Raw genomic sequence first — 23,620 nt, forward strand, 5'->3', positions numbered from 1 at the left:
TAAAGGATAAAAACATTTATTTAAAAAATACTATCCAGAATCAATTCCAGTTCAGCAGGCATAAAGGGTGGGTGGTTAATGTTTTATTATGATGTGAAATTTGAGATACAGGAAGCATTATTGCAAAAAAAAAGTTAATACTTATTAAAAAACTGAAAAAGAAAAGCGAGTAGTAAGCTACTGTAACAAAAAGAGACATTAAGGCTGAGAACATGTCACGACGCAATGAAAATAATCTCGTCCTTTAATATGCACTAATAGAACAGGAGGTCTGATTTACTCACATTTGGACTGTGGCTGGGAAGAGGTGAACTGCAAGAAGATGTGAGTAAGCCCAGTACCAGCAGGGGATACAGAAAACTGGGGATAAGGTGAAAGAAAAATTAGACAAAGAATGCCTTTGCTCAAGGGGCCCTATAAAAATGTATTTCCAGGGCTGGGGTTGTGTCTCAGAGATAGAGTGCTCACCCAGCATGCATAAGGCACTGGGTTCAATCCTCAGCACCACACAAAAATAAAACATATTGTGTCCACCTCTAATTAAAATATAAATATTCTAAAAGAAGTATTTAAAAAAATACTTGAGAAATATATGACTATGAAAGTTTAATGGACAGCACTAAAATGCTAAAAATATAAAAATACCCTTTATTGTAGGCATACACAATGCCTTCTGCAACTATGATAAAATACCTTGTGAAATTCTCTGTGCTTTGTTTCCTTTTTTTTCTTTTAAATATCTTTGCTTTATTTATTTATTTATGTGGTGCTGAGGATCGAACCCAGTGCCTCACACATGTGAGGCAAGCACTCAACTACTGAGCTACAACACCAGCCCTGCTTATTCCCTTTTTTGCGGCCTAGTTTTTCACAACGAGGAGGGGACAAAAGCCTTTAGAGGCCATCAATCCAACTTTGATTTCACGGCTAAAGGAGAGTAAGTAACTTGTTCCCTGTCACATCCATCCTTAGTGGCAGAGATTGGGCCAGAATCATGTCTCCTGCCCGCCATGAATGCTTTTCTCATTTCATCCCCCATCTGTACTTGGTGGCACTCCCACAATCTCGGATGGGCAGAAGGGCTGTGAGGGAAAGGGATAGGTCTGTTTGGGGTCTCTTTGGCTTGTATGAGCATGAGGCATTACAAGCAGAAGTGATAAAACACATTTCTACTTCTCCCTTAAGCCTTTAAAAATAATCAGAAACACACACACACACACACACACACACACACAGAGTCAGGTCACAGAGTAGAACACTGTAGGTGAAGAAAACTTCTAAAAGACTATTATAAGAGCGGTTATTGATTTTAAATGAGAATATCTCGCTAATCACACACAATCATGCTTTTCAGAAGCTCTGAAAATAAAACCCTGGTTACAGATGGTGACTAACATGGAGAGTCTGGGGCCAGGCACATCTCCAGAGTCCCTAACTGCCACACTATGGAGTCCTACCACCATTCCATGGAGTCTCTAAAGACCACACTGTCAAAAGGACTGTTAATCAGTGGTGGGAATTGCCTCCAAATATGCAAATTCCAGCAGAAAGAAAAAACACATTTGACTGTATTTTTTTTAAAAACCCTCCCATTCTCACATCTATTTCTGATTTCACATTCATCAGCACTCAACATTCTAAATGTTCTATTCTGGCAACCAGTATTTCTGGGTCTCAGTTCCTGGAATGCTTTCTTGAAACATTCACAAGTGCCTCAAAAGGAGGGTGGTCAGACTTCTTGGGGTCATTTTCTTTTATGTGTCGTTTGAGAACAAAATTCAGAGACTGAAGTGGTGTCACATTTTGAAAATATCTGTCATACGTGCTTTTGTTCAAGGCTCGATTCAAGGAATATGAAATGAGAATATCTTTTGTTATATCTGTGAACAAGGAAAACCATGAGAGGAAGGTTCTTGAGTTCACTGAAACATCAAAGAGTACCACAATTCTACAGATGATCCAGCAGAAATGTATGTTTCTTGTGCTCCACAGGTTTCTGTAAGGGCAGGCTCTTTTATTAAAACATTTCTCAGAAATTGCTTTCTCAAGAGAAGATTAATCATTTGGTTTACAACTAAACAGGAGCCCGCCACGTGTTCTGTGTTTCATCTCAGGCAATAAATTGTCTTTGTGCCAAATTCCTTGTCTCTCTCCATATAGTTTGTTGTGTCTCATATACAGACTCCTGAAAAATTCTTTCTACTTGTGTAGAAAAGCCACGACTTTCTTCCTCTAAGGCGTTGATGGTTTGCAGAGCAAAGGGAGTCCTTTCCCTGGGAAGGGGACTGTTCAGGGGCCGCATAGGTATGACAGAGTTGTATTTGTGCTGCCTGTTCACCGAATTCATTAGGGATGTATAGAACTGAAAATTACACCAGGTATCTCTTAAAAAGTTTTCAGTCAATAATAGGATTGTCCACGCAGACCCATTGACAGCATCATCTAAATTCTGTAAATGTGGTCGGCCACATGGCATCTCAGCAAAGATGATTCCAGGCTTGATACCAAAGTCATTTTGTAGCAGATTCTGGACCCGGAGGGCTTCATCTGTGTCATCTTCTGCATGCAGTATCACAAATTTAAGGAACACCTCTTCTTCTGCTTCCACTTCAGGAATTTCTTCCCTCGCCTCAGCTCCTTCCTGCCCACCTATTTGCTCCTCTGTGGTATTGTTCTGCTCCACAACATCACCCAAGGAGATGTCTTCCAATTTCTTGGGCTCTGACTCACGATGGTCTTGACTTGTATAAACACTGTGGCTTTTACCCCAAGAGAGAGAAAAAGGGCAGATCCCTACTTTAGATTTCCCGATACCCATGATAAATGTCCAAGGTGGAAGAGGAAAGTTTTATTTACTTCTCAGCATTTCTTTGCAATCTAAAAGAAGAAACAACAAAGCAGAAGATTGTTGTGAATTTAATTACAACACTAAAAATGAAAACTTTAGTTCAACCCCAAAATCTCAAAAAGGCTACAATAGTCAGAAAGAAATGGCAAACAGGTAATTGGGAAATTAAACTACTAGTCTTCTGAGAACTTTACAAGGCCTCCCAGAGGGAGTCCTTGGTGAGCTAAACAGAGGGTTCAGTTTAATATAGCAAGAGATATTTGGGAAATTTAAATGACATTATATTAGCATTATATTAACTTCCAGGTTAAAATAAAATTCTTTGGCATTTTAATGAAAAGCTAACATACTAGTCTACCAATATGGGGTCTAAATTCAATTTCTCCAACAAATTATTATATAGACTAGAAGCAGGAAAATATTTTAAAAACCAGAATATTCAAATATTAAATAAGAATTTATTTTTGTATAAAAATAAGCACAAATACCAAATAAGATGCAAATATCTTAAAGATGGATATCAGCAACTTTAATGATTCAGCCCAAAGAGAAAATATGAAACAGTGTCCACTTTTCACTTTTTTTTTTTTAATGTCTGGAGTCAGGCCTTATTGTTGTAGCAAAGCTGGTAGAGAAATTATAATTAGGAGGTGTGAAAAGTAAGGAACATATTTTTCCATCTAATCCTAGAAATACTGAAGAAAATTTATTTATTCACCTACAGTTAACATCTCAATATGGAAACAAAATCTAGAAACCAAGACTTGTAATTTTCTTTAGTGAAATCAACAAAGACCAATGTAGTCTAAATTCATTACTTTATAATCAAAAATTCTAAATTTTGAGTGAAAAAATTAGATTAGTTGTGAAAGAAAATTACCCCAATGTGAAGTGTTGTTTAAATAACTCTACAGAAAATTGGCAAGGTTACTAGTGATTCCTGCCCCCCATAAGCAGTTCTTCTATCAAAAGATAGAAAGTTTAGAATGAATACAGGTTTCATTATTTTATAATATGAGCCACAGGCTATATTCCAAAACATTTTTATTAGTTATCTATGGGCAAAGTCCAGAGTTCAAAAAGGAAGTATAATTATATTCAGAATGACTTAAGTAACACAACTACATATACCTAAAATCATTCAGATTGAGAAGAAACTATTCAACAGAAGTAGTGAAACTGTTATGTTAAGAAAACATTAAAGAAAAAAAAACACAGCATTTCATTTTAATGTATATAAAGAGTAAAAGTGTTTGCTGCTGCCTCTGTCTAATAAAGGGATGAAAATTGCTGGCCACTGCCTGTCAACACTACATCTGTACTTCAGGATGTGGTTCTTTGGTATACAGTTCTAGTTACAAAGAGGTATTCTAAGACATAATAACTCTAAAATATGACAGCCATACATCTCAAATAATAAAACCAAATTAATTTGGGCTCTCTCCATTGGTTAGGATTTACTGGTGACTTCTGTTACTGCATTATGAAAAAGGTTCTACCATGCAAAACTGCAAAAGAAGCTTCCTCCGCATAAGAACACAATTGTTAAACCAATTGAGGCATCTATTTACCAGTGTAGTGCCAATTAAAATGATCTTTGCCTATCACTAGCCAGTACAAAGTGATGCTCTTCATCAAGAAATATGTAACACTTCTAATATAAACTTGTATGCAAGCCAGATCACAAAATGATTTGAAATAAATTAAACAACGAGAATCATGAATTTGTCTTATTTTTCTTAAATTCTAGTCAGCATAAAAAGAAATAAAAAAGACTTCAGAAATGTATAATGTGTTGTGCCAACTTGAAAGCACTCTCAGCTGCCTAATCAGACCAGAGAAGAAAGTGACAACTTCTGAAAAATGCTGTAACCTTCTAATTTGGAGAGAGGGAATAAGGAGCCAGCCAACAGGAAGAGAAGTGTAAAGCTCTTTGCTAGAGATCCATGTTTGCCACCAGCACCATGACTCCTGTGACTGATGTGGGGAGATGGTAGGACTCATCACTGTGGTTCCTAGGGCTGGGAGAAAGGAGAGGACCGGACTGTCCCAGCTCTGAGCCAGCAACTTCATTAATAAAAAGGGCAGCAGAATAGAATAGACATTATGATTGCTGTATGTATATAGGTGACTCTATGACCAGTGTGATTCTGCAATCTGTACAATTAGAAAAATGAGAAATTATACCCCAATGAATTAAATGTATGAATTACCAAGATCATTGTAATGTCATGTGTAGCGAATAAAAAAATAATAATAAAATAAAACAAATTAAAAAAAAAAAAAAGAGGGCTTGCCCGGCGCAGTGGTGTGTGCCGGTAATTCCAGTGACCTGGGAAACTGAGGCAGGAGGATTGCAAGTTCAAGGCCAGCCTCAGCCACTTAGCGAGACCCTGAGCAACTTAGCCAGACCCTGTCTCAAAATAAAAGATAAAAGAGGCTGGGGATATGCTCAGTGATTAAGCACCCCTGGGTTCAATCCCTGGTACCAAAACAAAAACAAAATAGGGATAACAGGAGTGAAAGAACAAGACAGCAAATGTGCTATGGCAAGCATGCAAAAAGATTGCAGGCAATTAAATAACAGGTAAAGGCATATCATAACATATAGAAGACAAATTCAAAACTCCTTTTCTATTAAAGCAATGCAGCCCAGAATCTGACAGCCTGCATGTAAATCCCAGCCCTGCTATGAAACAACTATGTATCTTATTGTACAAGCTACTCTATATCTTTGTGCTTTGATCTCATTATCTGTAAAATTACAATAATTACACTACCTATATTTAGGGTTTTTATGAAGAGCAAAACGGCTTAAAATGGCACATGGCACATAGTAAATGATCTCTAAATGTTAGCAGCTTTGTTATGAAATACATAACAAAGAAGCTGAAGAAAAAGTAACCAAATAAATATTTTTGTTCTATGACAGTGTTACTCAAAATGTTGTCCATGGACAAGCTACCAGACTTTGGACTGTTATCAGTCTATAACAAGATAAGGAGACTATGCCTAGATTTAAATCAACTATATCAGTAAGCAAGCCACTTAGTTCAGCCTGTGCTTTTTTCATAGCAAGATACTCTCAGCGAAGGAAGAAACATGGTTTTCATTCTAGTGCATACTTCTTATATTGTCAAGGACAAATATTTTGAGTGACATTGCTCTAGGAGACACTAAAGAGAACATGTAATCAATGAAACAAAGGTATCAGAGATGAGGTGAAAGAATGAGATGAAAAGAAAGACTAGACACATCAAGGACCCCAATACTATTAGGAAAAAATAGAAATAGAAAAGAATGAAATAAACACAACTCAAAGCCAAATCAGTTAAACATGGCAAAAAGGACTGAGAAAAATAACAAAGTATGAAAAGGAAAAAGACCATGAAAATAAAGAAGTCTGAACACAGATATAGCTATGGTGATAAAAATAACCAATATAAAGAAAACCAGTGCACCTGAAACAAAGAATTTAATGAATGTAACAAAAAGATCAAAAGACACAAGGATCCCCACCCTCACTTAAATGATCAGTCTTAGTGTTGCTGATACACTATGTGCCTCCTGATGAAATCTGATATGCCAAAAAAGTTGAACCTGACTCTAATCATTTCTTTAGCTATAATTGCTAGTTTACAGAAAGTAAAGAAGACAAGAAAAATGTTCTTAAAGAAGTGAATGAAGAAAAAAATGTGGTATATCCTTATCATGGAATACTACTTAGCAATAAAAAGGAATGAACTATTGAAATATACAATGACATAGATGAATTTCAGATCCGTATTTTATAACTCCATTTGAATCAAAATCCAGAGAATGCAAACTGATCTGTAAGACAGCATTTCTTTAGATCTGTTTAGGAGGCAGATTTATCACTCCACTTACTTCCCTCTTCTTTTTTTTGGTGCTGGGGATTGAATTAGAAGCCTCACATGCTAAGTTCTACCTCCAGTCCCAGGTATCTAATCTTTGTATGATCTTCTTGAGAAACATTTTGTCCTTTATTTTTAAGAGTCTACTTTAATTATAGAGTTATGTTCTACTGTGGTTCTCCTGAATTCAAAAATTCTGACCGGCTCTCTCACGGAGCCTTAGTTCCATTGTATCAGCTCTGTTGAATGGAGTTTTATAATTTGAAATATGCTGAGGTTGGAAAATGCAAGCAAAGTTCTAAAGAGGTATACCATTTTTCTTAGGACTGAGAGAACAGCATGTAGCTTGATAGGTAATACTGAGAAGACACTGTCTGAACACTCAACAAATATTCACTCATCATCTACAAAGTTCTAGAAATTGAAGTTCAGGGAACATAAAAAACATCTTGCTCTTATAGTGTCAAAGTTTGGTGGGAAAGACAAATACTAAACTAAGAAATATGTTTGTTATACAACATATAAGTACATAAAGTATACATATACATGTGCATTTATTTATATACTACATGAAAAGGTGTGGAAAAATAAAGAAGAAAAGGTAGAACTGTTAGATGGATTTTGTTGTTGTTGCTGTTGTTTAAAATAAACCTGTTGGGCAAGAAGGATGACATTTGAATAAAGACACCAATGAGGTAAAGAATTAATCTGTGCAGATATGTGGAGCAAGAACAGTCTAGGCAGAGAATCACATGCACAGAAGCCCTGAGGCTGGGAGTGTCTGGTGCTGAGGAGCAGTGGGGATCAAGTGAGCCAAGGACCCAGCAAAAGGAGATAAGTGAGAGGAGAAGCCAGGGGAGCATTTGAGCAGAGGGTGACATGATCTGACTAGTTTCCCTAGAGTCCCTCTGGTGGTTCACTGAGAATATAACAAAGAGAAGCAAGGACAGAAGCAGGGACACTAGTTGGGAGTCTGTTGCAGATACCCAATAGACAGTAGTGGTGGCTTAGGACAGGGTGGTACCAGAGGAACTGTGACAGGGGCTAAATTTGGAGTCTTTTTTACAAGTAGAATTGACATAATTTGCTGATGATGTTGGGCAGGCATTGAATATAGAGTCTGGAGTTTTGGAGAGAGGCGTAGCCAGGAGAAATATATCTGGCATTTATCTTTATATAGATTATATTTGAAACCTGAAGACTATGTTAGACCATTAAGGGAAGGAAGATGGATAGTAAAAGGAAGTGGTCCAAGGGCTGAGCCCTAGGGCACTCCAATATGATGGAAATCAAGAATGGAAAGAACCAGCAAGGAGGCAAAAGAGCATTAGTCAGGAAGGTCAGAGGAAAACCAAGAAAATGTAGAGCCCCAGATGCTGCAGGAAGAAAAAAGTTCAAGAAAAGAGTACTTAATTGTCTGCAAATGCTAGTAAATGTTCAGGTAGGATAAGCACTAAAAAATTGCCAATGAATGTTGTCATGTGGCGACTACTATTGACTAAGGTTAAATAGACCTGGCAAAGTGGTAGGCAAGGGAAGGTGAAAGACTGCTTAAACAGGTTTAAAGGAAGAAGAGAAATTGGAAAAGGAATATACAACAGCTGGACATGGAGGAATACACCTATTATCCCAGCTACTTAGTAGGCTGAGGTAGAAGTATAGTAAGTTTGAGGCCAGCCTTGGCAACTTAGTGTGAGTCTATCTCAAAAATAAGAAATAAAAAAGAACTTGGGATATAGCTTAGCAGTAGAGTACCCCTGTGTTTAATCCCTGGTACTGTGGGGGAAAAAAGTTAAAAAAAAAAAAGATAAATGAAAGAGAGAGAGAGAGAGAGAGAGAGAGAGAGAGAGAGAGAGAAGGAAGGAATATAGAAAATCCTTTTGAGAAGTTTCAACAAAAAAGAGGAGAAAAATGCGGTAAAATGCTGGGAGGTGATTTGGTATAAAGACGTTAATGATAAGAGAACTGAAGTGATATCCTGTGATTGTCTAGTGTACAATGAGAGTCACCTGCCTTTGCAAGGAAAATGGACAGAGAGTTCCATGGCGACAATCAGAGAAGGCAGAGTTAACCTGTATGGAGACAGGTGAACTGGGGCTGTGGCAGTGGATGTCTGAGGAAGTTCTCTTCTAACTGCTTCTCTTTTGTCCATAAAAGAAGAGTCAAGACCCTTCTAAGAACTGTCTCAAGTCTCAATCTCATTCTGAAACAAATAATACAGGGGAAAGCCTGTTGGGATGAAATGATCATGTCTGCTGGTTATTACTCCTTCTCATTCCCAACAGTGTTCGGTTCCCAAGTGCACACTTGCCCTGGGAGAAGACCTTTGTTCTGGGAGGCAGGTAAGGGCAGCACAGATTCTTCTTCCTGTAGAAATTTCCCAGGGGACTCCTCTGGGGCAGTTCAACCTGCTAACTCTCTTATCCTACCCACAACTAAAAATGCTTCCATGCTCAGCCCATTTCTAGCCTTTAAGATTCAAGAATACATCAACTCTTGCCTTAATTTCTAGCCTGTCCTTTATATTTCAGATTTGCCAGCTGATTATTGTGAAGTTTGTTGCTCTAAAATTAAGAGTTAATGTTTGGGCACAGTGGCTCAAGCCTGTTATTCCATCTACTCAGGAAACTGAGACAGGAGGATCCCACATTTGAGGCCAGCTTAAACAGGTAAGCAACACACGTTTTAAAAATAAAAACTAGATGGGGCTGGGGATGTATCTAAGTGGTAGAACTTCCCTGGGTTCAATTCCCAGCATTGCAAAAAAAAGAAAGTGAATAGTTAATGTTTACATTTTTAAAATATTTTGACCACTTAGGAAGAGGCTCTGAAATGATAGTAGTAAAATAATTATCAGTAATATTTGATAAATAAATAAGTATATAAATATATACACACACACACACACACACACTCATATAGCTTTCAGTGTACTCACGTGTTTATCACAGGAAAAACTTAGGCAGTTAAATCACTGCCTTTGAAATTTAATACATTTGAAATTACAGCATTTAGTACTTGACTCCTTTACTCAAAAGCCTTTTTTCTTTCGTATCTGAACAGCACCATCTAGTGGCGAATATATGTAAAAGCAGTGATTTCTTCACTTGTTCAATTAATATTTTGTTATCCATGTTTCACTGTTTTTAATAAATAAACTCTGTTGGAAACACTCAGTGCTGAGACCTGCTGAATTTTAGCAATGTAAAGCCAAGGTGACTGGAGAGACAACTTGAACTCACAGCATAGATACTTTATTTGGAATATCAGGTGCCACCTACAATACTGGACATTTCACAATCACAAGACAAAGAGAGGTAGACATTTTTTAGGTAGCAGGAACAGAATTTTAAAAATGCCCGGGTGCCATAGGGCAAATTATGATAGGATAATTTTGCACTAGACATTTATATGGTTCAAGTGCACACGTGGGGATAGAGAGGGAGGGGGGCAGTAGTAAGAGACAAGGAGAAGGAGAATTAAGAGAGCAGAAAGGACTTAAAATACACTCAGGACTTCAGATTTAGTCACACTGGCAGATAAAGAGCCCTGGTGGCTGTTAAGAAAGGGAGTGACATGCTCTTGTTGTAGATTAAAAGGATTGTGGTAAAAAAGACCAGACTGTAACACCTAGAGTAGGAGAACAGCCAGTTGAGGCTATTCTAATAATCTAGGTAAGAAAGTAGGGCCTAGAAGTAATGAAGTGAGAGTGGAGTAAAGAATATCTAGGAGGCGAAAGAGGGAAGGTCAGGGATGGCTCCCAAGTCTGTGCCTTGTGTAACTTGGTGGGTGGTGGTTCAGTATAAGCAAGGTGAGGTGTGGATGGAAGTGAACAGTTAATCCAGTGGGATCCATGGAGTCTGAAGTATCTGTGAGCTAGAAGAGGGGTGGACCTGTAGATCCAGGGCTTGGAAGAGCACTTTGGATCAGGATAGAAAGTTGGTATTTGATCAAATTGTGTAACTGAGAGCAGGGAAAGAGCAAAGACAGGGGGAGCTGAAGACAGTGACATGGGGTGACATGAGGACATGGGGGCATAATGGAGAAGAGGATACGCTAGGAAGAGCAGGACAATCAGGCACAGGGTGGGATATGGAAGCCAAGGGAGGACAGAGTGTTCAAGTGGTAGTCAGCATCTGGGGCTGCCAAAAAGTCAGTGCCCACTGCATTTAACACCTTGGAATTCATTGAAGCAGTTACAGAGGAATGATGGGTCATCAAAACCAGACTGCAGTGTCTGAAGTCTACAGGAAGAGAGGACATGGAGAGAGAAAAGTTTGGCTAAGAAAGAAAGGAGAGGGTAGAGATCACAAAGGAATAGAGGGGAAGAAGAAGATTTCATTAAGATAAGACATGCTTAGAATGCCTAGAAATGGAAGCAAATTTGATAGTAGAGGAAAAGACAGTGAAAAATGTGAGTGGGAATTTCTTAGTTAAGCTCTTACTCTCTTGTTCACTGGGAAAACTCTGTCTGTCTCCCAATGGAGACAGGAGAGGAAGGAGCCACTGAATTCCTTAGCGTGATAGGTTGCAGGGTAATGCTGTGATGAACATTACAGATGATATGGTGACTATGGAACTCTGGGGTTATTTTTGGAAAGAAGCTAACCACACTTTTGTTTGTACATAGATAGCTGCATTATATTGGGAGAGAGCATACCATCAATAACTATTGTAGTTATCTGGGAGTTTAGCTATGCAAAGAAGAGCATATGTGGATGATAAGTAGCCAAAGGTGTGTTTTATAGCAAATACTGCAGATATACTTATTCCAGACTTATTCCAATCTCCTTTTAATACCTTCCTGTACCATAAATACTGAAAACTCTATTTCCAAGACTCCTTTGAAGTTAAGGTCCCAGAAGTAATTTATGTTCCACTAATCAGAGGAACTGACATGTTTGAGTTAAACATGAGGTACATATTTTCCTGATTAAGATTCTGGTAGAGTTGATATGATTCAGGAACTGGTGGCTTCCCCATCTTCCAGGAGGCTTCCTGGTTGTGCCAAAAGCCCAGGTCCAGCAGACCAATTCTACACAGCTTTGAGAAGTCCTGAAACCTTATAATACCCTGTAATATCTTTCTGCTTCGAGTTGTCCATAACTAAACAGTAATGCACATAACATCCAAATACAAGGCAAGGAACTACAGCATGGATTAGCCACAAAACAGCTTACCACCTGTTTTTGTAAATAACATTTTTATTGGAAGACAGTCATGCTTGTTCATTTATGTATTGTTTGTAGATAATTCTATGCTACAGAGGCAGGATTGAGCAGGTGGAACAGAAAGTATGGCCCATAAAACCTAATATTTATTATCTAACTCTTTACCAAAAAAAAAAAAAGGGTGCCAATCCTTCAACTATAGCATGGCAGTGACAAGCTCTGCTAAGCCACCAGGACAAATCTGGGTAGTGAGATGAGGAACACTGGACTATTCTTGAACTCCTGTACACTAGAAGTATTTTTAAATCCCAATTAGGCTGATAAATACAGGATGGGTAGGATTTGGATCCATCTTCATTTAAGAGTGTGATAATAACCTTGAGTATCACCTACTATTTATCTTTTCCTTTTGGGGTTTGCAAAGAATCCATAAGCAGGCAAAGAACCAGCCTAAATAAAAGAATTAATTATCAAATATTACATATTGATATTTATTTACCACCAAAGTAAACCAGTACTTGCGCTTTTCATTCTTAGATATTAGAACTTGCATTAGAAAATTTGATAGATGGAATCTATCAAAGTCTAGCATTTTCTATCTTTCCCTCATGGCACAAATTATAACTATAACTAATTATGTGTATGATTATATGCTTAGTGTCTCATCTTTCCCACTAGACTATCAGAAAAAGGACCAAATTTATCTTGTTCACTGCTGTATTGCCAGAGCCTAACATATAGTTAGCATTCAATAAATGCTTTTTGAATAGATAAATGATTAGATAATTCCAACTATAAGTCTAACAGAATTCTTTAGATTTAGAGAGATAGCCAAGCATCTCTTTATCATCTCTACCATATAAATTGTTGATTCAACCAGAATAGGGATTATCAATTCAAATTATTATTTTTTTGGTACCAGGGATTGAAACCAAGGGTACTTAACTACTCAGCCACATCCATAGCTTTTTTTTTTTTTTTTTTTTTAATTTTGAGACACGGTTTTGCCAAGTTGCAGAGGCTGACTTTGAACTTGTGATCCTCCTGCCTCAGCCTCCTGAGTAGCTGGAATTACAGGTACACTGTGCCCAATTTAATCCAAATATATTTTGTTGGACTTTTTTAAATTGGCACGTATTAATTATCCAGAACAGTAATTTCACTGTGGCATATTTCTACTTGTAGGATTTTAAAATGAGCAATTCTGTTTCATTTTTAAAGATCATGTGAACAGAAATATGGCACATTCATTAAAGGTTAAGTTAAAAAATAGAAAGGATTACAAAGTGGAGAAAAGAACCATAGGACCATCATTCCACCATCAAGAAATGAAACACAAAACCTTTCTACAGGTTAGAAATGATGGTGAAATGTGATGGTCATTATTATCCAAAGTACATGTATGAAGACATGAATTGGTATGAATATACTTCGTATACAACCAGAGATATAAAAAATTATGCTCTATATGTGTAATAAGAATTGTAATGCATTCTGCTGTCATATATAAATTTAAAAAAAACCTTTCTACAGCACTTCTCACTCTGGATTCACATTTTCTATACAGGCTGGTGCCTTTTGGATAAAAAGCAATATTACTACATATTCTTCTACATTGCCTTTTTTTTTTAATAGGGGAAATCCTTTTAGGGAACACATTGTGTTAAAAACTCAAGTTCACTTTCTTTTTTACCCACATCCTATCTTTCAGCATGTAGATGTCTAAACTGTTTTCAATCAGCTCTCTTTGATATCTATCAGGTTCTTTTATTCATCTGGTTTTACTTGCCATGTTGTGCTCATTTAATTATCCTGTAGATCCATAAGCCTACCCCCAATCCTCCGCTGGGTTTTCTGAACTAAAAATCTCTCTCTTGATCTGTTCCTCAAATGTCAGAATGTGTTTATATGCAGTTTCCATTTCTAGTAATGATGGACCAGGTAACTGGACCAACACTGCTGTTGAGGGCAACTGGAAAGCTGGAAAAATATAAACAACATAGGCTCAAGGAATCAGAGAATAACATAGTGGAGAATTATGGAGCCCAAATCTGGAAGGAAGAAATCCAGAGAACACTCCCCCACCCCCAGGCTACTTTTCAACTTGGGGTGGGCGTGAGGGGGAAGGCTGTGCGGTGCTTTAGATGTCCACTTACAGTCAAGGAGACAAAAGTGTGATCCTGGGGTCCACCCAAGTGACACAAGGCTGCATACTTTGGGTTGGGACCCTGAGGGCTAACGGTTGGTGTGAGAGTAACCTAGATATAGACGGATCCTTCCAGGAACAGAGGCACCATTTTTAATAATCCCCAAACTAATGTCAGATTAAAGTGACCACAGATTGTTATTGCTTCCAGGAAATCTGGCAGGAATAAAGATAAATTTTCGCTGGAAGAAGAAAAGAAAATCAGCAAAAGCAAGCGACAGTAGGAAAAAAACCTACAGGTTTTCTAGGCATTTATTAACAACTCTGGTTGCTGTGTTGAAGGTGATGAAAATAAGTTTGAGAATTTTTTCATAAAAATGGAAACTTTTAAAAAGATTAAGGCAGGTAAAAATATTGTAAATTGAAAATACAAGAATTGAAATTAAGAAGTTAGTGAATATTTTTTAAATATCTTTATTTATTTATTTTTCTGTGGTGCTGAGGATTAAACCCAGTGCTTCACTCATGCGAGGCAAGCGCTCTACCACTGAGTTACAACTCCAGCCCTATTTTTAATATCAGATTAAGACAGCAGTAGAAAGAACTCAAAAAGAGTTTCAGAAACTGGAAAACAGGCTAGACAAAGCCATTCATAATAAAGCACAGGAGAGAGAGAATGGAACAAAAACAATACTTTAATAGAGAATATGAAGGCTTTGCAACAATGCAGACATCAAATCACAAATTGTAAAAGTCCTATAAACCTCAAGGAAAAATAAAAAGAAATCCACACCTTGCTTCTTCACAGAAAATTGCTAACAGTTACCAATAAGTAGCAGTCATTAAAAAAGCAAGGGACAATAGATTATCCTCAAGGGACCACAATTAGAAGGTTTCTGAAGAGATACAATGATAGCTTTATAGTGCTGAAAAAAAAAAATAGCTGACAATCTAGTCATACAGGAGGTAAAAGAAAAGCACAAAAAGCCATTGTTGGAAATGAAAATGGAATCTCACTAATGACCTTGCAGAAATGAAAACATAATAAAAAACTATCACAAGCCAGGCACAATGGCGCACGTCTGTAATCCTAGCTCCTCAGGAGGCTGAGGCAGGAGGATTGCAAGTTCAAGGAAGCCTTGGCAACTAGGTGAGATCCTCTGTCTCAAAAAATAAAACGGGGTGGGTATCTAGCTTAGTGGTACAGTAGCCCTGGGCTCACTACCCAGTACCAAAAAGAGAGAAAAGACTATCAGAAGCAACTGTATACCAATAGAAGAGAAAACCAGCATGAAATAGACACATTCCTACAGAGAGACAACTTCCTAAAAGAGCCACAAAAAGAAATAAGAATCTGAATAATTCTATTATTATTAAAGAAATGAATTCATAATTCAAAATTCCCCCACAAATAAAATTCTAGGTTCAAGTGGTAACCAGGAAAGTCCACCAAATATTTAAAGAAGAAGTAATAAAACCAGAAGATTTTGAAAAAAGGAAACTTTCCAGCTCATGTTCTTGAGGTCAGCATAATTATGACACCAAACCTGATGTCTTACAAAAGGGGAAAATGCATGTCAAGCTAACCCATGACTATTCAAAAATCACACACACACACACACACCACACACACACACACACACACCACACACGCACACACACACACACACACACCACACACGCACACACACACACACACACACACAAACCAGTAGAAAAATAAATCTTTTTAAAAAAGGGACAATGTATCACAACCAAACTAAGTTTTTCTTAGGAATGCAGGATCTAACAGGTAAAAATCAATGAACACAAGTAATCACATTGACAGAATAAAGGATAAAAATATTTTGATATGATTCAACATCTATTCATTAAAAAACTCCTAGCAAACTAGGGATAAAAGGACTTTCTCCTTTATCTGAAGAAAAAGTTATCAAAAATGACTATAAGTTAAGAAATTTAGCAAGATCATTATACAAGAACCACATAAACAATTCAATTGTATTTCTGTATACCAATAACAAAGAAAAAAAATCACCAAAAAAAAGGGCCATTTTAACAGGTTCAAATACACCAGATATTTGGGCATAATAAAAAGTGTGGTAGGTGGGAGGGGCTGGGGTTATGGCTCAGTGGTAGAGTGCTTGCCTAGTACTCATGAGGCACTGGGTTTGATCCTCAGCAACACATTAAAAAAATTAAATAAAGGTATTGTATCCATCTACAATTAAAAAAAAAGTGGACAAGACTTTATAAAAAATGTCTTTTTAAAAGACAATCTTTAAGGTATATAATACTTGGCAAAATGATCAGAAAACAGTTATATGGTTGCCTCCTTTTTGAGTTACTCAACTATATACTTTGTACTGTGCATTTTTTGTTATATATTATCACTATATTAAAAAACTTTTTAAAAATGTGAATAACATGCTGAGCCCTCTTCTCTTCTGAATGACTCTAGCCTCACTGTTCTCTAATTTCACACATGAACTGAAATGTGTTCCATTTGATTGAAAGGACCTTTGAAACAATGTCTTTATTAATCTTTTAAAGATAAATTAAAATATACAATATTTACAGCATGATCCCAATTCTGTTAAAATCATACTGAATATAAGTCTTTGCTTATGTTAGTGAGTATATATGTATGCATGTAGATTCGTATACTTACAAAGACAAACAGTTGTGCTTTTAAATACAATACCAACTCATGAGGGCACTATCTTTCATAATTTGAAGTATATATACATATGTACATATCTATTTTTCAAATATATATACGTGTGCTTTCTGTGTACATGTATGTATGTATGTGTGTGTATGTGTGTATGTATATGTATGTGTGTGTGTTTAAATCTATAATAATACCAAAAGTAGACAGGTTTTTCTGTAATAGATCAGACAGTTCAGGAAACTTAAGACTAAATTCTGTCACTGGCTCTTGGCCAATAAATACAAAATTGCTCCTTATTGAGCTTTCCTCAATCTGAATGGCAGCTTGACAAGGTGTTTTTATTTTGTGCCAGAATTTTGTTTTCTAGCAAACAGTTCTCATGAATAATGACTAAGGACAAGAATTAGTTTCTGGGCCTGACATACAAAAAATATGATAGATGTTTTTAGCTAAATGTACCTTCAGGAAATGATCAAAGAAACAAAGCATATGCGTACCATCAGGCAATCAAGAATTGGTAGAAAACCTCTGGCATTAAAAAGGCATCATGACTACCCCTGCAGCCTTGCAGGATTGACTTCAATTGTGGAAGAACTGGCCGAAGATAATATGGTGACTTCAGGAGACCTTTCAAAGATGGATGAGCTTGTATCCATCTGAGATGAAGACTGCAGATCTGATTAAACTAGTGATCCTGTTTCTAAAAGTCATCCCCTGCAATAGGTTTGTAGGACTCCCAGCTCTGCACACTGCTCTGGTATGATTCAATGGAGGCTGAGCCATGAATACAAATGAAAGATATTAAAATGTGTCTTGGAACAGTTAACCTCTTACAAGCTCAAGTCAATAGTATATGGTCAATAATGTTCTCAATAAGATAGATGGAAAGAAGGACTAACAGATGGATAAATTAATCAATCTTTCCTCTTCAATCTGTTCTACCTTGGATTTCTAGATCTTTGTCAAGGATAGTAATAACTATCTACCTATGAAAAGAGAAACCTAGAATCATTCTAACATTCTTTTCCCCTTTCAAACCAACCTTCCCCACAACTCCACCCAGTTAATCCTTAATTCCTTCTAATAATTCTGTCTTCTAAAGGCTAGCCTTAGCAAAAGCAAGTTACTAAGCAACTCAGCAAGACCCTGTCTCTTAATAAAATACAAAAGAGGGCTGGGGATGTGGCTCAGTGGTCAAGTGCCCCTGAGTTCAATTCCCAGTACCCACCTCAAAAAGATTTTTGCAATGAAAGACTATTTTTTCTCTTGCTTAAAGGTCCTCTTAATAATATCTTACATCTTCAAGAAAAAATTGCTTCATATTAGAATAATATGCCAGCTCCTCTATGATCTCATCTCTGCTTTTATCTATAACATCTGCTCCTACTACACTAGTCTGTGGAGCCAGAATATCCAACTATCTTCAGTTCCCTAAAATGTCATTTCTTGTTTCTGTGCCCACCTGCTCAGAATATGCAATTCCCCACTATCTGCAAGAATAGTTCCTTTTTTAAGGATACCATTCAAGGATTCTATTTGTCAGAAAGCATTTCCTTTCACCTTCCAAGTTGAATTAAGCACTCCTCCTCTATATTCTCAAAATATCCTATTCACATCTTACAAAATATAGACAGCACTGTATTCTCAAAATATCCTGTTTACAGCACTCACCTTGTTTTCCTTGCTGACCTGGGAGGTGGTTTCACCTCATTTTCTCTGACTCCTTCATCATGATAAATGGCACCATTGTTTGCTTGGTTGTGAAAAAAAACCCTGAGCTGTCCTTGACACCTCTCACTTCTCCTACACCTTCACATCCAAGAAATCACCAAGTTCAATCTCAAAAATTTTTCCACTTTCCATCTCTACCACATCTTCATTCTAGATCAACATCTCTCCCCTGGTCAACTGTACTGCCTCCTAATAGGTCTCCAACTTTTGGTCAGTCTAATCCATTCTTAAATCAAACTGGTCTTTCTAAACATACATCTGATCAAGTTACTGCCAATTCAACCCTGCTTCCTATTGTGCTTCGAATCAAAATGTACTAAGAAGACAAACAGTGATCTGCATGACCTGGCTCATATCCTGCTACACTCCCCTTTACTCCTCCAGCCCTCTGCAACAGGGGTCTTTATGGGCCTTCCCATACCCCGGCAATTTCTCATACCGACTCAGCATTTTGTCACAGGATCTATGGAGACTTTTTATTGCATGTTTGAAATATGAGTTATATGACTATATTTTTTATCATAAAAGATCTTACATATGGTATCATAGACTAGCCAAAATTCTATTGGAGGTAATCAATTAAAATACTCCCAAACTTGGGAATGACAACATAAACTATTTCATATTCATATGATCAAATCTTGTTAAATCATTAGAAATATTTAAGAATGTTGTAAATAATTTTAATGACATGAGAAAATGTTTCCATGAGTAATATGTGAAAAAGCAGACTACAAAATAGTATATACAGTATTATTTCACTTTTGTAAAACAAAATAGGGTAATAAAATAGATAGAAAAATAAATTAGATAGGAAAAAAGTATTCCAAAAAGTTAGCATTAGCTGGGTGCAGGGGTGAATGCCTATAATCCCAGCAACTTAGGAGGCTGAGGCAGGAGGATCACAAGCTTGAGATCAGCCTTAGTAACTTGGAGATTTAGTGAGATCCTATATCAAAATAAAATTAAAAGGGCTGGGAATGTGGCTCGGTGATAAAGCAACTCTGGGTTCAATCCTCAGTTAGCATTAATTTTCTGTGGAATATATATATATATATGTATATATATGATTATAAATATATATAAATTTATATTTTTCCTTTGTTCACATGTGTATGGATAAAAATATGTATATATACTCTTCTCACACATATACATATATATATACACCTTTTTCTACAATGATTTTGCAGCCTGAAAAAATGAGCTTTTAGTAAATAAAAAAATATTTTTCAGCTTGGAACTTTTAAATACAGGGCATGTTAATTTGACACTCAGATAGTATCTTCTTTATATGCCATATGTATAAATTTCAAATAGGTTCAGCCAATCTTCAGATTTAACTCTATTTCATCTGTTTTTTATATATACGCAAACTTTCTAAGAACATGAGTTTGTGAACTCTAAGCCAAATAGAGCTCCTCCAATATTTTAAATAATTATAATAACTATGGGACAGTACATTCATCTCCATAATATCTAACATAAGCAAGTAAATGCTTAATTAAAAAACTGCTCCTGTTGGATTGAAAAACAAAAAATATAAAACTAATATTACCTGGGCACCTGCTTTTCCATCTTGAGGACCTAGTCTCTCTTTGCTCAGTAGCTATGAAGCTCCATTTTACCCAATAGCCTTCAAAAAATGACTGCATATTCTTTCTGGTAAACTGAATAATATTTTCCTTTCATTTTCTGTATTTAAAAAGGAGAAATGAGAACTGGTATAAAGGACAAATCTTCTCAAAACCAGGAAGGGATTTTATAAGAATACAAAATTTAAAGGCAAATTGTCCAAAATAACATTGAAGAAATAGATGGCTGTGCATTTTTAATATCAGAGAGCGTTAGCAACCAACAATGCCTTAAAGATGTCATAAATTTAACATGTTCCCCCTTTTCTACAATTTTTCTTTCCCTGGTTTCAATTACATGGGGTCAAATGCAGACCTAAAATATTAAATAAAGAATTACAGAAATAAATAATCCATGAGCTTTAAATTGCTTGCTGTTTTGAGAAGTATAATTAAATCATGTTCTGTTCAACTCAATCCCACTTAATACACAAATTATCCTTTTGTCCAATGTATCTAAGCTACAAATACTACCTTCCTGTTGATCACTTAGTATCTATCTAGGGTATCAGATCAACTGTCACGGTATTGCAGGATTTTTGTTCAGGTAACCCTTATTTTACTTATTATTGAGCCCAAAGCACAAGAGTAGTTAGTAATGCTGGTGATCACTACTCCATATTATAATATATTGTTATTGTTCTATTTTATTATTATTTATTATTGTGATTTCTTACTATGCCTAATCTATAGACTTCATCATAGATATGTATGTATAGGAAAAATCTCATGATATATAGGGTTTGGTTTTTTATCCAGTTTCATGCATCCATTGGAGGTCCTGGACCATATTCTTCAGATAAAGGAGGACTACTGTATTATAGAGTAGCACAATATCTAATATCAGCCCATTCCACAGGGACAGTAGCAAAAAGGATCTTGTTCTAACAGGACAATGAGTACTGAGGCAGCATGTAAAGGAGAGAAATGAGAGAGTTCAGTCTTCAATGGTCTTGCAGAGACCCCCTGAAGGCAAAGGGAACAACAGCAAGACCAGTGTCTCTACAGTGGAGTGGGCAACAGGGAAGTTAGGAGATGAGATCAGAGTAGTCAGGGGCTAGATCACACAGGGCTTCAAAGCCATTGTAAGTATTTGGTTTTTATAATTCTGAAGAGAAGCCAGAAGGTTTTGAAGGGAAGCGAAAGTTCTGATGTATCTGAAAAAAAAAATTACTGTTGCTTGGAGAAAGACTATAGAGCAAGAAGGGCAGAAGTAAAGACTTTACTACTGTGGGACAGTGGTATAATCAGATTTGAGGTATCTTTTTCAAGGTACAGCCCATAGAATTTTTTGGATGCTTAAATGTAGAGTCTGAGTAAAAAGAAGAGTCAAGAATGATTCCTAAAAAGAAAAATCAGGAATGATTGATTCCAATTGTTTCAGCCCACTTGAATGGCAGTAATTTTAACTGAAATAAGGAAGATTACTGAGAAGAAAGCACAAAAGAGGACTAAGTGGGTGTGGTATCAATAATTGTGTATGTACATATTAAATTTAAACGACCATAAGACTTCCAAGTGGAGATGTTGAAAAAAGAGCTGGATACATGCATATTGGAACACTGAGAACTAAATCTAGAGGTAAAAATTTGGAAGTCATCAGTTTATCAATGTTATTTATGGCCACAGAATATGACCTAGGACAGAAACCACCTTGGGGAAAAAATATGTATAGAAAGAGAATAGGGCCAAGAACTGAACCTCATGGCACTCTAACATTTTGTGGTTAAAAAGCCTGGAGACAGGGATGATCAAAATGAGGAAGAGGGAAATGCATAAGAATTTGGTGACCTGGAAGCCAGATGAAGAAGAAAGACTGTTAGTGAAGAAGAATATTAAAGAGGAGGACTGGTCAACTCTGTCAAATGAGAGTGAGGTGTCATGAAAAATGAAAACTATCCAGACACAGGTTTCACATGATGGTCACTCATGAGAAGTAGGGGACAAGGAAGACAGCCTGAGATGGGAGGGAGGAGAAGTAAGTAGAGAAGAGGAAATAATAAAAGGAAGCAAAAAAAGTGGAGTGGGATGAAGAAGGGGATGTGAAAGATATAATAGCATATAGTTGTTAATTGAATCAAAACAGGAGCATGACAAGCAAATGACTCAATAGATGAGGTATTAATGATTTAACAATATGAATATGATTTCTACTTCAAGACTCATGAAATTGAGTAACATTTAACATTTAATATTAAATGTTAAATGGTAATAACCAGTAATATTTACCTTATTTGTGTCAAATGTAGGTAAATCATTATTCTAGATTTGCTCATCTATTTTCTGACTTAAATAAGATTTTATGTTGAACATACTAAAGTGTTAAAATGGAAGGGTCACATGTTTAAACTCTAACTTTGGGAAGGTTGGTGGTAAAGCCCCAGTATCTTGGGATGCTCTGCCTAAGTGCCCCCCAAACACTTTTTTTTTTTTTTTTTTTTTTTGAGATGGTGTCTTGGTGTCTTGCTAAGTTGCCCAGGCTGTCTCAGTCTTTCTAGTGTCTGGGTTTACAAGTGTGCACCACCATGCCGGGTAACTCTGATGTCAAGAGATCATAACTAATACTGAAAATCAGTTCAATACTGCCAGATCAAATTATTTTTATTCAAATTAAGGACGCGAAGCCAAATAAAACCCAAATCAAAATCTTTCGCACTGGCTCTGTGCCTGGCTGAGGCTCACACCAAATCTCTAAGCTATTTATGACCCTGGACTATTTGCCTATGGTTCTGCGGTTTCTTTCGAAAAATAAGTTTTCTAGTCAAAATGAAACAAGGGCGCAGTTGGATGGGTTTTCCCATCAAGGTAAAGCAACCCACAGAAAGGAGGCGCTCGGCCAGCCCACGCCCTGGAGCCTGCGCAGCACAGCAAGTTCCCACATTATGGCCCAGAACCTTACCCTATCCTAGCACGGCAGCGGCTCCCGCCCAAGCGCCTGAACTTGCATAGCAAGACGGAGCTGTGCTGCCAGCCCTGGGCTCTTTTGTCTTCCTCCCTTACCTGTGAATCCAGCAGTTGTGCGACTTGCCCTAAGGGTCCTGAGAGAGGGGTTGTCCAGGTCACGAGGGTCGCAAATCTGGTCTCAAAAAGTCACTGCCACCTGTTATCTACCGCGCCCAAGGCGGTCGCATGGAAGTCTGGGACTGCGGAGTCTCCAAGCTCTTGGAGAAGCACTGATAAGTAACCTTTGGAAGTCTCTGCTGCTCGCCAGATCGGGTTGGGGTACTCGGGGCTCCGTGTAGCCACAGCACATTTAGCCACGATCTGCCTTGCGGCCGCTGCCAGCCAATATTAAAGTGGCCAGATCACTCTCGGCCAAAGGAAGTCGCTAACCAAAATGGGCGGAGAGGAGGAAATTCTATGGGGGAACTGTCACCCAGGCAAATAAGAAGTTTGCCCGTGCTTCCTTATTTTTTCTTGTGTTAAGCTCCCTAAATTCCAGCTTAGAGGCTTGAGGAAATTTGGAAATGAATTCCACTGTGTGTGTTCCTTGCAGACCCAATAAACCGTAGATTCTCTTGGTTCCCCAAGACAGTCAGTC

General features: G+C 37.2%; 1 protein-coding gene across 2 annotated transcripts; it reads right to left on the minus strand.

The window, feature by feature from the left end:
• Positions 1–23,403, minus strand: Ticam2 (TIR domain containing adaptor molecule 2). Of its 2 annotated transcripts, none has more exons than XM_015488601.2 (2): positions 23,080–23,403; positions 1–2,877 (listed from the first exon to the last, which is right to left on the minus strand). In XM_015488601.2, the coding sequence occupies exon 2, from the start codon at positions 2,816–2,818 to the stop codon at positions 2,111–2,113; it is 708 nt and encodes a 235-aa protein (XP_015344087.1). In that variant the 5' UTR covers positions 2,819–2,877; positions 23,080–23,403; the 3' UTR covers positions 1–2,110. The 2 variants fall into 2 exon arrangements, with proteins under 2 accessions (XP_015344087.1, XP_015344088.1); XM_015488602.2 differs by lacking the exon at positions 23,080–23,403 and adding an exon at positions 20,004–20,155.
• Between the last annotated feature and the right edge of the window lie 217 nt (positions 23,404–23,620).

Source organism: Marmota marmota, unplaced genomic scaffold (assembly GCF_001458135.2).
Source record: "Marmota marmota marmota unplaced genomic scaffold, marMar, whole genome shotgun sequence".
NCBI lineage: Eukaryota > Metazoa > Chordata > Mammalia > Rodentia > Sciuridae > Marmota > Marmota marmota.